The sequence below is a fragment of the Salminus brasiliensis genome, chromosome 15 (assembly GCF_030463535.1).
Source record: "Salminus brasiliensis chromosome 15, fSalBra1.hap2, whole genome shotgun sequence".
NCBI lineage: Eukaryota > Metazoa > Chordata > Actinopteri > Characiformes > Bryconidae > Salminus > Salminus brasiliensis.
In genome coordinates this window covers 3,930,888-3,945,434 of record NC_132892.1, presented here as the reverse complement: position 1 = coordinate 3,945,434, position 14,547 = coordinate 3,930,888, and the positions used below count along the sequence as shown (strand labels likewise).

Sequence of the window (14,547 nt, the reverse complement as noted above, 5' to 3'; positions counted from 1 at the left end):
TGAAGGGGCGATACAGAGGGCCTACCTGATCCGGTGCGGGGCCCGCAGCTTTATTCTCTGGCCCAGAAACGTCGCCCACAGAGGCGACGCTCTGCTGCCGACCCGCCTGCAGCTCCTGCTGCAGCGCCGCCTCCATCTCCGCCTCTTCGGAGGCTTCTTTGTTGCTCTCCTCAAGATGCTTCATGAGCACGGCCACCACCACGTTAACCAGCACAAACTGAGCCACCAGAACGAATGTCACAAAGTACAGCGGGGACACCAGCGGCAGGTAACTCAAACAGCGGTCTCCACTCTTACACTCCCGCAGAGTGTCCTAGAACACACATGACCATGTTGCATAATGAATCCATTAATCTCACAGCTGCAGCGCCTCCCTAATTATGCTGCGGATATCATTGGTGTCAGAGGAGAGCTTTACTTTTCAGGAAACTCTCTGGTCCATTAACAGCTAAGTGGAATACTAAACACCTGCATAAATGCCAGAGGGATGGAGGAAATATGTGTAGCTGCTCATGCATTTTTAAAAGGTCCTATACAGGACTATCTACAAAAGACTGTCCACCAAAGCATTGATGGAGTTCTTTGAGTTGTCATAGTCCTACCCAGAGTCCCTGCCTTTACTAAAAAACCCTTGAAGGACAAGGGTTAAGTGTTACCCTTGTTAAGTGTTTACCTTCATGATACCGTTCCAGTTGTCTCCGGTAGACACTCTGAACAAGGTGAGGAACGCCATGCCGAAGTTCTCGAATGTAGCGTGTCTGCTTAAACCTTCACACGGGTTCTCTTCGGAGCATTCTGGTGGGAAATAAGAGTAACACTGATTATGCCTTTCGCTAAGTCTATCCTGCGTAATCTCTGAGTGCACCTCTGGGAGTGAAGGCTTAGACACTGACCGAGCTTTCCGAAGAGCTCCACTCCCAGAGCGGCGTAAATGAAGAAGAGCAGCATAAAGAGGAGACCCAGATTCCCAACCTGGAAAAAAAGGATATATAGGGAAAAAAATAGGATTGTATAGGGATACACAATCAGGTCCAAAAGTATTTGGACAGTGAGACAAAATGTTTGACTTCATCACCATCAAGGTTAATTTGAAATAAAGCAAACAAGATTTGAAATTCTGATTTTTTAGTTTTAAGTTCAGGGGTTTAACAAATATTGCATTAACCGCTTAAGAACCGCCGCCACTTTTTACAGGGTCTGAAGTCATTAGACAATAAACTGATGAGCAGTACAGTGATCAGGTATGTCCTGATTGTTAAGGAGGTAAAAGATCAGCAGGTCAAGCCAAGTGTTGATTTTGTATAAGGGGAATTCTCAATATGAGTGTAAAAAATATCAATTCGTCAAAGTGTCATGATATGTTTTGCAGTTCTGTATCGATTCTCAAAATCACAGTATTGATTTTTTATGAATAATTAACATAAAAAAATGTGTGGCAGTCAAAAAAATCTATATTTTGCCTTGCGTACAGTATTGCAATACATGAAACCCTTGTATCATGAAGCATATCTTATTACCGAGGAATGCACTGTCGAATTGGCTAACACCAAAAAAAAACTGGAAGACCATGCAAAGCTAAAAGTTGGATGATACTTTCCTTGATGAAAAAAAACTAGTCAAGTCAGAAACACTCCTGAGGAAGAAACACCTTAACCAATTTAAATACAGAGGGTTTTCCTAAAGTTGCTAACCACTGCTAAGAACAGAGAGGTCAGATCAGACTGATAAAACCATTTAAAAAGTCACAGCGTCTCGAAAAAGAATCTTCGGCACAGAAGAAACCAAGACTAAATGGATTAATGATCTGCTAATGAGCATATCACGTCATCTGTCAAACATGGTGGAGGCAGTGTTCTGACACTGTGAGTGTTCTCTAACTGGTGTTTACTGATCATATGACTGTGGTCAACAGTCAATAGCTTATTTGTGTTAAACCCCTTGACTTACAGCTAAAAGAACATGAGAACTGACAAGCATGTGCACCCACACACCGGCACTGACCTGGGGTAAAGCTTGAACTACTGTGTCCAGCAAAGCTCTCATTCCTGTGGCCATCTTAAGCAGCTTCAGCACTGTGCAAAGAAAGGGGAATATTGTTTTATGCAATTCCTTCATTTGCCTACCCCTCCCCTACCCCCCACCCCGCCCCCATCCTTTTTCCAGTCCTTGAATTATTTAGCCACTTCTTGTTTCAGTGCTGTGTATGATTGTGTTTTCTTGCCACCCTGTACCTCTGGCGATGCGAAGTACTCTCATGATGCGAATGATGGTTGGGTTAATGGGTAATGAGGCATTCAGGTCAATCTCCTCAAGGGTAATGCCCATAACAGACAGCAGAACAATGGCCAAGTCCAGCTGATTCCACCTGAGAGACACAACCAGAAGGGGGGGTGCTTACACAGCGCCTTATAAGGGCTAACAGTTTAATAATCTGTGGGTCCGTTCTGCTATTGTAAAGCTCTGCCTACAGCCTATATCATAGATATCATAGATTATAGATTATATAGAAGTGTTCACTATAGAGGTTAACTGCTCCACTGTGGTGTGTTGATTGCTCTGTACCACTCACCGGAGTTGTTGTCGTTCCCCTCTTGCATCAAGTCAAGTCAGATTTATTTGTATAGCTGTTTTACAACTGTCGTCGTCACAAAGCAGCTTTACATAATTAGTAATTAGTAAAAGACAGAAAAAAAGAAATAACATAAGAAGACATGAAGGATCCAAGAACGCCAGTGAGCCCCAACGGCCACAGTGGCAAGGAGAACCTCCCTCAGAGCTGGAGGAAGAAACCATGGGAGGAACCAAGACTCACAAGGAGGACCCGACCCATCCTCCTCTGATCAGAACTATTTATAAATGATTGATAAAAGTTACCAAACCATCTAAACTGTTGAACTGCTCTGATCATAATCATGGTGTAGTAGAACTTAATACAGTCATGGCAGTGATGGTCAGAGTAATGAAAGTTAATAGTGGTAATATTAATAGTATCGGTGGCCCATCACAAGTCCATTCTCAGTACACCTTTTCTTTAGCAGCTCTAGAACATCCTGAGATGCTGCCACCCTTCGCCCACTGTCACAGTCATATTGGAACAATATGACCACCCCTGGTTTGACATGAACTCAGCCTGGGACGTTACAGGTGCTGCATGTATAAATAAGCGAGCACACCAGTCAGTTGTTGCAGAGTGCAAAACGACTGTCATGGGCAAAGGACGCCTGGCTCTGACTGATGTCCAAATAGGCATTATAATAGGGTACCGGGTGAAGGGTGGTAACTTTGAGCCGCTGTAGTGAAGGTGTACTAACAATGGACTTTCCACACATTGAGCGTCTGGTGCCCCCCAGGCCATTGATCCCACACAACTACTCTGGCGAGTGGTACAGAACAATCTACACACTACTGTGTACCAGTTAACCTCTATAATAAACACCTTCCATCAGCTAATACAGTCCAGGCCACAACGTCTCGCTAGTGTCATCCGAGCCACTGTTAGATAGGTGGTCATTATATTCTGATCTGGTCTTTATTGATTATATCTACAGGAATGCACTCATATTATTACTGCTGTTTCAGAAACTCTGCGCTCGAAACAGTTAAGCTTAACTTAAAGGCAATTCCACACTTTATCTCATCCACGGGGTAGCATCTCACCTCTCTTTGAAAAACCTCCTGAAGCCGAAGGCAACCAGTTTCAGCACAGCCTCGATCACAAAGACCAGCGTGAAGCCGTAGTTAAAATACTTCAGGGCTTCCTCTAGACGCTAGAAACAGAGAAAGATGAAGATGAATCTTGCATATATTAAAAAACTGTATATTCATACTCACTTACTCTGCTTTTACACTCACTCCTGTGCTTATTATTGTTAGCGATTATACAGCATTACACACGACGTTTTCACATACTTTATGTGCAGTGCTTAAAAATGGCATGTAGGAGGTGGTGGAGACCTACTCTGTTCATTGGTGCCGACCACAAAAGAGACTGAAACTACGTTAAAGAATCTATATCTGCAGGACTCTGCAAAAGTCAGAGGCCACGTTTTCATTAGTGTAAAGTCCCCGAACAAAAGATCAGCCGCCTTGCATGTTTAAGGTGGTTTTAACTTCAGGCAGATGACGGGGTGTGAAACGGTACTCAGACTTTGAGAAGAGTACAGTGCAGTGCAGTGAGTGTCTTATTGGATGTGTGGAAAATGGGTCTCAAAGCAGATGTTAATGATTGGCTAAAAGGAGCGACTGCATTTGGGGTCACGACCATAGTGTGAAGGAAGTAGCTGAATCTGCAGGTGTGTGGAAGCATACGGTCATACGGGTCTACCAGCAGTGGCAGAAATCCCAGTCTACAGGAAATTCTCCTCAGAATTGAGTCTGAAAGAATGCTAGTCAATGAAAATGGCTTCGCTTCCAGGCAGGAATTGCTTCTAGAAGTCAGCGCAGGGTTCTTCACCACCAATGCCTGAAAGAATTCTCCACAGGAAGCTGCAGACCATCAACATATGGAGCAGAGCGGCATGTAAGAGGCCTTAGTTCATTTCTGCTCAAAAATGAGGAGAGTTTCCTGTAGGCTGGAATTTCTGCCACTACTGGTAGACCCATATGACCGTACGCTTCCACACACCTGCAGATTCAGCTACTTCCTTCACACTGTGGTCTTTGGCTCACTGCACTGTACTGCACTCTTCTCAAAGTCTGAGTCCCATCAGTTACAACCACCTTAAACACGCAAGGTGACTCATTTTATGTACAGGGAATTTAATATTTACTCAAATTAGTCATTAATTATTTATTAGAATGGAAAAATGCTTTTTCCTTGGCATCGTTCGATCAGTATTTAATTTGTCCACCCTATTTTTCTGGAGGATCTGGGGCGTAGTCAATATCCTTAAAATGAAGTCATGTCATCAATTGATTTTTACAGTTTTGCACTATAGAATTGATCCCTGTGATGAAGGTATTCAGAACTAGGAGTGAAATACTGAAATGCAGACAACTGCGAAAAAAGACAACTACGTAGACCGCAGATTGCTTAAGTGTGTTTCAGTGATAAAGAGAAACTGTAACCTGAGCGGCTGCTTGATCATTAGCTCATCAGAGACATGGTAACATGGTGCTGAGTGGGGGCAACAGTGAAAACACCACTGTGACGATTTGTGTGTGTGTGTGTGAGAGAGTGTGTGTGTATTGTGGCACACCTTGGGCTGGTTGTAGTGCTCCATGGACATGGTGAGGACGTTGATGCCGATGATGACGGTGATGAAGAGATCCAGGTAGTGGTTGGTGCAGAGAGTGTGGATGTAGAGACGAGCAGGAGAGTAGTCTGCATAATACGGTCTCTGAAGGGCCTCTGAAACACACACACACACACACACACAGAGACCCTCCTCATTAGACAAGATGGTCATTAAGGTACATGAGCTTCAAAAAAGTACATCAGTATCCAGAGGCTGCGGTGTCCTTCCTGTGTGTGTGTGTGTGTGTGTGTGTGTGTGTGTGTGTGTGTGTGTGTGCATGGGCGCGGAAGTGCGAGAACAAGAGAAGTGTGTGTGGAAGTGTGTTTACAGCCTTGCCCAGCGTTTTCTCTTTAACTCTCTGACAGGCCGGCATCGGCTGCTTGCTTTTTAAACGTCTAAGTTCATAAATATTCAGATGGGGCGTCCTCGCTTCACTCGGAGGACATTCGGAAGTACATGAAGGATGTGGTCTGCGCAAATGTGTGTGTGAGTGTGTGTGTGCATGCGTGCATGTGTGAGAAAGCACTTTGTGGTTGCTTTCAGACACGAGCTTACTGACCCAGTTTTTGTTTGACCGGTAAAAATGCCAGCATGGCACAGACAGAGAGAGAGAGAGAGAGAGAGAGTGTGTGTGTGTGTGTGTGTGTGTGTGTGTGTGTGTAGTCACAGTTGGGAAACGTACGAGTCATCTGTGAGATCATAAAACTGTCCAGCTGAGTGTCCCCCCACATCCATCACAACTCTGACCGTTCAAGGTGTCTTTGAGAGGGAAAATGGCTTAGAGTGGGTGTGAGTGAGCGAGTGAGAGAGAGAAAGAGAGAGAGAAGGAGATAAAGTGTGTGAGGGAGAAGGAAAGAGAGAGAGAGGGAGAAAGAGAGTGATAGAGAGAGAAAGGAGAGACAGTGTGTGAGAGAAAGTGCGAGAAAGAGAGATAGAGCAAGAGAGAGAGAGAAAGAGAGAGAGAGAGAGATAGAGAGAGAGGGGAGACAGAAAGAGAGAGAGAGAGAGAGAGAGAGAGAGGGGAGAGAGACAGAGAAAGAGAGAGATAGAGAGACAGAGAGAGAGAGAGAGAGAGAGGGGAGAGAGAGAGAGAGAGGAGAAAGATAGAGAGAGAGAGAGAGAGAGAGAGAGAGAGCGAGGGGAGAGAGAGAGAGAGAGAGAGAGCGAGGGGAGAGAGAGAGAGAGAGCGAGAGAGAGAGAGAGGGCAGAGAGAGAGAGAGAGAGCGAGAGAGAGAGGGCAGAGAGAGAGAGAGAGAGAGAGAGAGAGAGAGAGGGAGAGAGAGGGAATGGTCCTATGGTCTAGAGACACTAAAGCAGATTGAGGTTGAGTTTGTGCCCAGATCAGCGATGCAGCAGAAAGATGCAGCCCTGCCAGTGAGAGAGACAGGCCGAGTGTGTGTGTGTGTGTGTGTGTGTGTGTGAGTGTGAGTGTGTGTGTGTGTGAGTGTGTGTGTGTGTATGTGCACTATCAGGTCTTTTTAGGTGCTAAAATTCCATGATTAAGTGCTGCATCATTACGCCAGTAAGGAAGATTCCACATGTTTATTCATGATTCTCATGTTTATTCATTATATCCTGCTCTTATTTCTAATTGCCAGTGACTTTAATGAGGGACACCAGCATGAAACCTGTGATGCAGCTGATTTCAGTGAACTCGCACTGAACTTTAAAAGAACCTGATGAAGATGAAAGTTTTCCCCAGTCGTCTGCTAAACGAGCGGAGATGGTTTTTAAACACAGGCAGACGAGCGCTTTCCTGCAGCCGGTGAACCTGAGCCGGGTCTGAGAGTTCACTAAACACTCTGATATGATTCAGATATTCTAATGAACATTAGAAACGATGCCAGCCTAAAAAAACACCGCCTATGAGTCGTGCTCTACTGGCTCTGTAACGGTGCGCAGTGCCTGGACCCCGGTGAGTCCCCCTGATGTAATAAGTGTAACAGTAAAGGCGGAGCCAAACGTAAACACAGGTATTTATTAAATACCAAACCAAACAAAGTAAAAGTAAAAAGTACGAAGACTGACAAACCGTAAACTGACATGAACACACTGACCTGAACACACACAGGAAGGCTGAAACAACGGGGGACTTATAACAAGGACCAACAAGCAACACCTGAGACTAACAAGAGGGCAGGGCTGCAAAAAAAGGCACAGGAGGGTCCACTGATGACAAGGCGGGGCTAGAGCGGAGACCAGAAACACAGACAGAGGCACAGACCAGGAAAGGTCTTGAACCCAGATGATTGCTACTGGTCATTTTTCGTACTGTGATCATGATAGTCCATTGAAGTCAATACCCTGGAGATCGCCACTGGATTTCTCTCATAATCGCTATGATCGTCTAGAGAAGCCAAAAAAAAAAGTGCTTGGACCCCGATGTTTGCCATCTGATGTCATTTTTCTCGTAGTGATTCTGAGAGTCAACAAAGAGCTTGGGGCCTAATGATCGCCACTTGATTTCTATCGAAGTGATTACGTGTGATTACGACAGTCCATAGAACCATAGTCCAGAGCCACATTATGTAATCTGAAGACGGACACTCTCACAACTCTCCCAGCGTTTAGGACATTTCCCAATAAAAAAACACGCTCTACATCGGTAAACGAAACATTAGCTGGTGACCCTTTACATGAATTAACCCTCAGTAGCCCACCGCCACTCCTAAATAAACAGATCTGAGTCTTTTTATGTTTCAGAAAGGAGATCTTGGTTCTGATTAGCCTGTTAAACTGTGAATACTGTATTTGTTGGTAGTGAAGATGGAAAATTCCGGTCCTGGCAGTCTGGATTTTCACTTACTGGCTATGAATTTCGGGTGAGTAATGATGTGAACTGATGCTGCGCTGTGTTTAAGGGGGGCATCCTCCCTTAGAATGCTGGGCTGGCAGCATACCCCCCCCCCCCCCCCCCCCACACACACACTTTTTCTAAAAGTTTTTTTTTAACGATATAAAACAGCTTTACATTCAGTGTAATGTGTCATTTTATAAACATCTTACTGCTCACATGTGTCTCCCTAACACAAATTTCTATTGCAAGTTGCAATTTTTGCAGACACTGAAGACGCTGTGACATGTGGGGGCTGGGACATGGACTGATCTGACCTTATGTCACGTGTGTACAGTACAGTACAGTGCAGTACTATTCATTGTTTCACCCACCAGCTAAATCTTCCCTATCACACAACCTGATACACGTTTATCTACAAAATGACTGCAAATATTTCCAAACTTTTGAACAAGGATTCCATCAGTACTGTGTACCTCTCTCTCGATACCCCTCCCTCCTCTTTACACAACAACAAACACACTCACTCCTGCGCCTCTTCTCCAGGCGTCGCTGCCTCTTCTCCTCCCTCAGCCGTGCCTCCTCTTCCTCCTGGTCCTGCCGGCACTTGTGGAAGTTCTCCACCACCACGCCCACAAACATGTTCAGCACAAAGAAACTGACGATCAGCAGGAAGGAAATGAAGTACAGCAGCATCCAGGGGTTATGGTTCCTTATGGGCTACAGAAGAGAAACAGAAGAGGCGGGGAGGCGGTAATGAAACGAGAGCGAGAGAGAGAGAGAGAGAGAGAGAGAAAGGCGCTTCCTTCGCTGTTCATTTATTCATCCTTCCAAGAACAAACGACAAATAAAAAAACGACATCAATTAATCAGACTATTGGATTCAGACAAAGACTGCATGTTGGACAAGCGGCATCAGCCCGGGGATATGGGACCATATTTAATATTATTCTTGAGAGCTTATTTACCAAATACACTAGTAATTCATTTTAGCATGACCATTACATTTACTTTACCCCCTAAAAACCAAAGACCTTAGGACTGATCTACGTACACAGCCTCTGTTCTGAAGGGGTTGACCCCTCTCTCTTCACAAGGGCCTTGTCTTGAGGGTCAATCAAGCTACACACTGGGACGGGTTAAACTGCTGTAGACTACCATGGCTGTGACCTTGGTGTCTCCATAATAAATTCCACATGGATGCCATGACAGTGCCTCCACCATGTTTGACAGATTCCAGATTATATGTGGTATGCTTCAGTGGTATGCTGTTGGGACTTTATGCCATTCATAGTCTGCAAACTCAGGTAAATCAGCTTTGCTTGATGAAACACCTGGAATAAAACGGCTGCCGTACACGTAGAGATGCAAATTTAAGAAAAGCAATGAAGTGGTGTCTTCATTTTTTCCAGAGCTGTATGTCAATGTTATGCCTCGTCATTCCCACATCGGAAAAAAGCATGGGAAATTCAGTGTTCTATGATTATGGAGCCTTTAAATAGGACAAAAGACAACCTTTTCTTCATTAAACACATCAGACTCGGCTTTCTCCGAGCCATCTTCACATTATTCATTGAAACAATTCGCCTCGGTTCGTTTAAAGGCGTGATGGAGGCACAGCCTTTAATCATGTGCTCGCACGCTGCCGTGGGAGAGGGAGGGAGGGGAATCCGGAGAACAAGAGGACAGATATGAGAGGAGGGAGTGACATTGTTCCAGCGAGGAGGCGGAACTTCCATAATAAACGTGAGGTGAATTTCCCCATCAACTCGGAAGGGAGAGGAACTGTCAGAGTGAAGGGGAGGGTGGCAGGAGGGGAGCTTATCAGCAGGAGAACACGGAGCGAGCGAGCGAGCGAGAGAGAGAGAGAGAGGGGGGGAAGTATTTATAGACTGTTTATGTCACATTTTTCAGGCAAAGCAATTGATTCTTGTCCTCACGCAAATATGGGCCTCAGCTACAGCAGCACGACACACCTATTGTTTCCGAGCCTATTGTTATCGGTGCCGTATAGTACTAGTTATAGTGCGTGTGAGCGTGTGAGCGTGTGTGTGTGTGTCTATATTTGTATTTTGACAACAATCTCCTCTTTTTCCTTAGAGTTTGTCACCCAACCCTCTTCTCTTCCTATGTGTGTGCGTGTGTGACAGGATTATGGGAGGAGTATTGTAAACAGTCCGGCTGTCATTATCCCTTTGTTATTCAGCACTTGGGAGAAACAGAAAGAGGACAGATTAGTAAATTGAGCACATGGCTGGAGGATCTTCTTCAGATCTTTAGATCTTCACACACCTGCTGGTCCACGGCCACTGCATCTAACCCATCGTACATGATGCTGACCCAGCCGTCTTTAGATGACAGGACAAACAGTGACATCAGTGCCTGCAGAAACAAACAAAAAAAAAAACACGACAAATATCACGAGTCACAAAGTTTTTAGGTTGTTGTCTCACAGCCTGGTTCTGAGCTAACACACTAACCACGAGCGAAGATGTTAGATAGGAATGGGAGTTCTCGCCTCGACGTGCTACTGGGGAAAGCCCCCCCATGATATGAAGATCTGCACATGCGCAACAGAGCTTGGTCTTGTGTGACTGGACACAACTGCCTGGTGGACTTTCCTATAAGCTCTTTGCTTCGAGCTGAAGCCCTTGTCCAAAGGTAACGCTGAAGTCCCCAGTTAAGAAGCTCACCACGAGCGAACGGCCTGGTAACAAGCCAACAAACAAACCACATGCTAACACTCCAGCCCAACGGAAACACACTAACCAGGAGCGCACACCATAACCACAAACTAACGCCCAGGTTGCTTGCTAATGCCCAAATCCCAAGCTAACCCACGAACCACAAGCTGATGGCCTGGTCCCAAGCTAAGGCAGCGACCACGAGCTGGTCCGACACCAAGGGCTGTAAAGCTGTTTCTGCCTCTATCCTAAATTGCTTGTGTGTGGTGCATGGGTTTTTCGTGCATCATACCTGGCCCAGGTTGTCAAAGTTGTACTTCCTGCGTACCCACCGGTAGCGCGCTTGCAGACACTCGGACTTGTTGGTGATGTTTCTGGTGTCGAAGCCTTCGCAGTGATAAAACTTCCCCTTAAAGAGCTGAGAAGAGGAGAAACGCTTTATCAGCACAACAAATCAGCACATAATGAATAAATCATATGTTAATACTAAACAGTATTTGGGATAATAAAGGATTCCTCCAGGCAGGAGCTGATTAGGTACAGGTTGATTCAGCATGAACAGTCCACACAAAGCCATGTGGAATTAATGCTGAAAACTGGGCTGGAGCTGGAAACGGTTATCAACGTGGCTAATTAGTGGGCAATTAGCCTTTGACTGAGTTAGTTAGTTGTGCAGTAATTATCAACAATGAAACATGGGCAGCAGTTGGCCTACATCGCATATTTCAATTTGTGTAATTAAAGATAATTTGTTAACACACGGAAGAATTTGATTCGCTGCAGCTCATTTACAGGAGCACATGCAGAGATTTTTTTTTTTTTGCTGCTGCTGGTTTAACTTTCTCCTCCAGCCCTGTCGGGTTGATCTGAGGTCCAGATTTGACAGAAGAAAGGCGGTCATTCTCTAAAGCAATGACCACTCAATGTTAGCATGAGCAGAAATGTAGCAACAGAGAGTCGTAAAGTGGATTCAAGTATAAAACACTTAATATTTGGATGCATATTCCATGCCTGCAATAACTGCATCTAGTCTGCGATACACAGGCGATGCTTTTACAGCTGATCCTTTTGTTTTTGTGCATTCTGGGGGGTTTCAGGTTCTTTTCTTCAGAAGCTGAAACTCTGCTCAGTCGGGTTAAAGTCTGCTGATTGACTTGGCCAGTCTAAACCCTTTCCCCATGATGAAGTCCTTTGTTGTGCTGGCAGAGTGCTTCGGGTCATGGTCTTGCATGATGCATGATGAAGTTCCTCCTGATTAAATTGGACACATATCTCTGTAAATTGGCAGACAGAATGTTTCTGTAGACTTCTGAAGTCATTCTGGTGCTGCCGTCGTGAGTTACATCATCAATAAAGATCGGGTAGCCTGCTGCAGAAGACGACATTCAAGCTCAAGCCATGACACAACCTCCACCATGTTTGACAGATGAGCAGATCCTTTCTCCACATTGGATCTTTTCATCATTTTGTTCATTTTTGATCTCTTTGGCTCATAAAACTTTGCCCTCTATATTTCTGCTCTTAAAGGCTTCAAGGAGGTGGACTGTGATACCTGTTGTTCGCCTTGGCTGGTTGTTTGAACCTCAGACAACTATCTTGTCTTCATGTTAGTTTATCCTTCTTCACAGGTGAAACCCAGGACTCAAGCCAAGAGTAGACATTCAGAGCTGTTAACTGTTTAACTAGTGAGTCACAGTCCAGCATTATTCATTCTGGACCGCCACTGGACTCCAGAATCTTCCAGGGCTTCTTATGAAACCAAGTCTTGGTGGACTTTGAGGTATTCTTGGGATTATTGTCCTGTTGGAAGGTACACCATGCAGAGGAAGAGGAAGCCAAGCAGTCCTAGAGCTTCACCGGACCACCACCACACTTCACTGTAGGCAGGGTGTTTCATTCCTCCTTCAGACGTACAGCTGATCCATAGGCCTGTAAAGTATCCCAAAACTTCAGTGGATTATTTATCTTGTGCTTTTGGGTTCGGTAGAGGTGTACAGGCATGGTGACCGTTAGAATTTAGTATGTGCCTTACTGTGCAAACTGAAACCTCAGTGCCAGCTGCCACCAAATCTTGCTGCGAGGGTTTTTGACCACGTGCCTCCTCAAGAACCTGGTGCTCTCTGGATTCCCTGTTGCTTCTTTGTGAAGGCAACAATCTTTTCTCTGAACTTTTTGGACAACTCTCTTGACATCTAGATCATATTTCACACCTGATGCATCTTAATGAAGCCCTTGGTTTTCCACCTGATTTGTGTGTAAATGTGTGAGACTGCAGTCGTCATTGAAAGTGGCGCTTGTATAAAACCACAGTAACATATAAAATGCTGGAAATGCTGTGTATTCATACCTGGACCCCCAAAATACCAAACACGATGAAGAAAGCACAGCAGATGAGCACAATGTTCCCAATTGGTCGAAGAGACGTTATCAACGTTTCAACCACCAGCTTTAACCCTGGAGCTCTGCTTATGACCCTGATCAGAAACACAAACACACACATACACACACATCCATCATACTATATGGACAAAAGTATTGGGACACCAGCTTATTTATTGTTTCTTTTGCAATCAAGGGTATTAAAAAGCTCCTTTTGTTGGATTAACTGTCTCTACTGTCCAGGGAAGAAGGCTTTCTACTAGATTTTGGAGGATTTGCTATGAGTGTTAGTGAGGTCAGGAAGTCAGCCCCCAACTCCTCCATCCATCATTCCAGAGAACACAGTTCTTCCACTGCTCCACAGCTCAAAGCTGGGGGGCTTTATACCCCTCTAGCCCACACCTGGCATTAAGCAGCATGGTGCCAATAGGCACCATCTGAGCCAGAGAGTCTTATTGTAGTGGCAGTACTTCTCTACAGGGACTAGATAAGCTGTGTGTTTGTCTGCATTTGCACATTTCTGTCAGCAATGGGTGAAACTTTAAGTAGCCAAATGCATTTATTAGAAGGAGTGTCCACAGACATTTGAACATATGGTGTAGTGTCATTGACTACACTGGCTGAATTAGAATATCAACAGTCTAAACAATGCCACTAGTCCTACTAGTACTACTAGCAGTAACAGTGCAGCGCTGTTTCAGCACCATGGACAGCTTAGGATCTCTCTTCAACACTGAACCTTTACCAGTCTGGCTGTGTATACACTATATTATAGTATATATTCTAGTGTCATTCTATAACTGTTGGCACATTTCATGTCAGAGAGAATCAGAACAATGAGTCAAAACATTCTGAACACCTACAGACGAAGTGAATTACACTGTTTTACTTACAACAACAATGCATGTCAAGAGATCAGATATACAGTACCTTGTTTAAAAGCATGTCTCTCAGCAGTGAGAGTTTTAACTGTAGAAGCTCCAGATCTCATCAGAACAGATAAATCAGCTGAACATGAATCCAGTAAAAAGGAGAAACAAGAGCTTCTCATTCTGAAGAAAGAAAGTAGTGAGATCTTGTCGGTGAGCTAGTCTGAAGAACAGAGCTCGGTTCCTCCAGGTTTCTCCTGGACGCCCCCCAGTCCAGCCAGCACAGCGTGGAGGATGTGTTCAACTCCATCAGCAGCAGCAGCAGCAGCAGCGGCAGCAGCTCACCTGATTTACCATCATTAAGCCCTGATTTACCACCAAACCAGGTGTTGATCTGAGGAGAACTCTAAATAATACTAGACTCCATGAGAGAGGAGAACTTTGGAGATGTTCTAATGATGAACACAGTGATGGAGAACCACCATCACTTTCTGTAGGAGTGTTATTATTAGTGTTTAAGTCAGTGCTCGTAGTGCACTTCTGGTGGATCTATCTACGGGCAGGTGTGTTGGATGCCTAAAGCT

At 44.8% G+C, this 14,547-nt stretch overlaps 1 protein-coding gene across 1 annotated transcript in view; it reads right to left on the bottom strand.

Moving 5' to 3' along the window:
* The window catches only part of cacna1hb (calcium channel, voltage-dependent, T type, alpha 1H subunit b), a 79,315-nt gene that overhangs the window by 5,169 nt on the left and 59,599 nt on the right, over positions 1-14,547 (bottom strand). The window contains exons 20-30 of the mRNA XM_072656640.1: positions 13,063-13,189; positions 11,008-11,133; positions 10,324-10,413; positions 8,559-8,751; positions 5,199-5,350; positions 3,658-3,767; positions 2,232-2,365; positions 2,002-2,072; positions 894-972; positions 674-795; positions 26-313 (exon numbers count right to left, since the gene is read on the bottom strand). Coding sequence (XP_072512741.1) covers positions 26-313; positions 674-795; positions 894-972; positions 2,002-2,072; positions 2,232-2,365; positions 3,658-3,767; positions 5,199-5,350; positions 8,559-8,751; positions 10,324-10,413; positions 11,008-11,133; positions 13,063-13,189 — 1,492 coding nt within the window. The remainder of the gene's footprint in view (positions 1-25; positions 314-673; positions 796-893; positions 973-2,001; positions 2,073-2,231; positions 2,366-3,657; positions 3,768-5,198; positions 5,351-8,558; positions 8,752-10,323; positions 10,414-11,007; positions 11,134-13,062; positions 13,190-14,547) is intronic.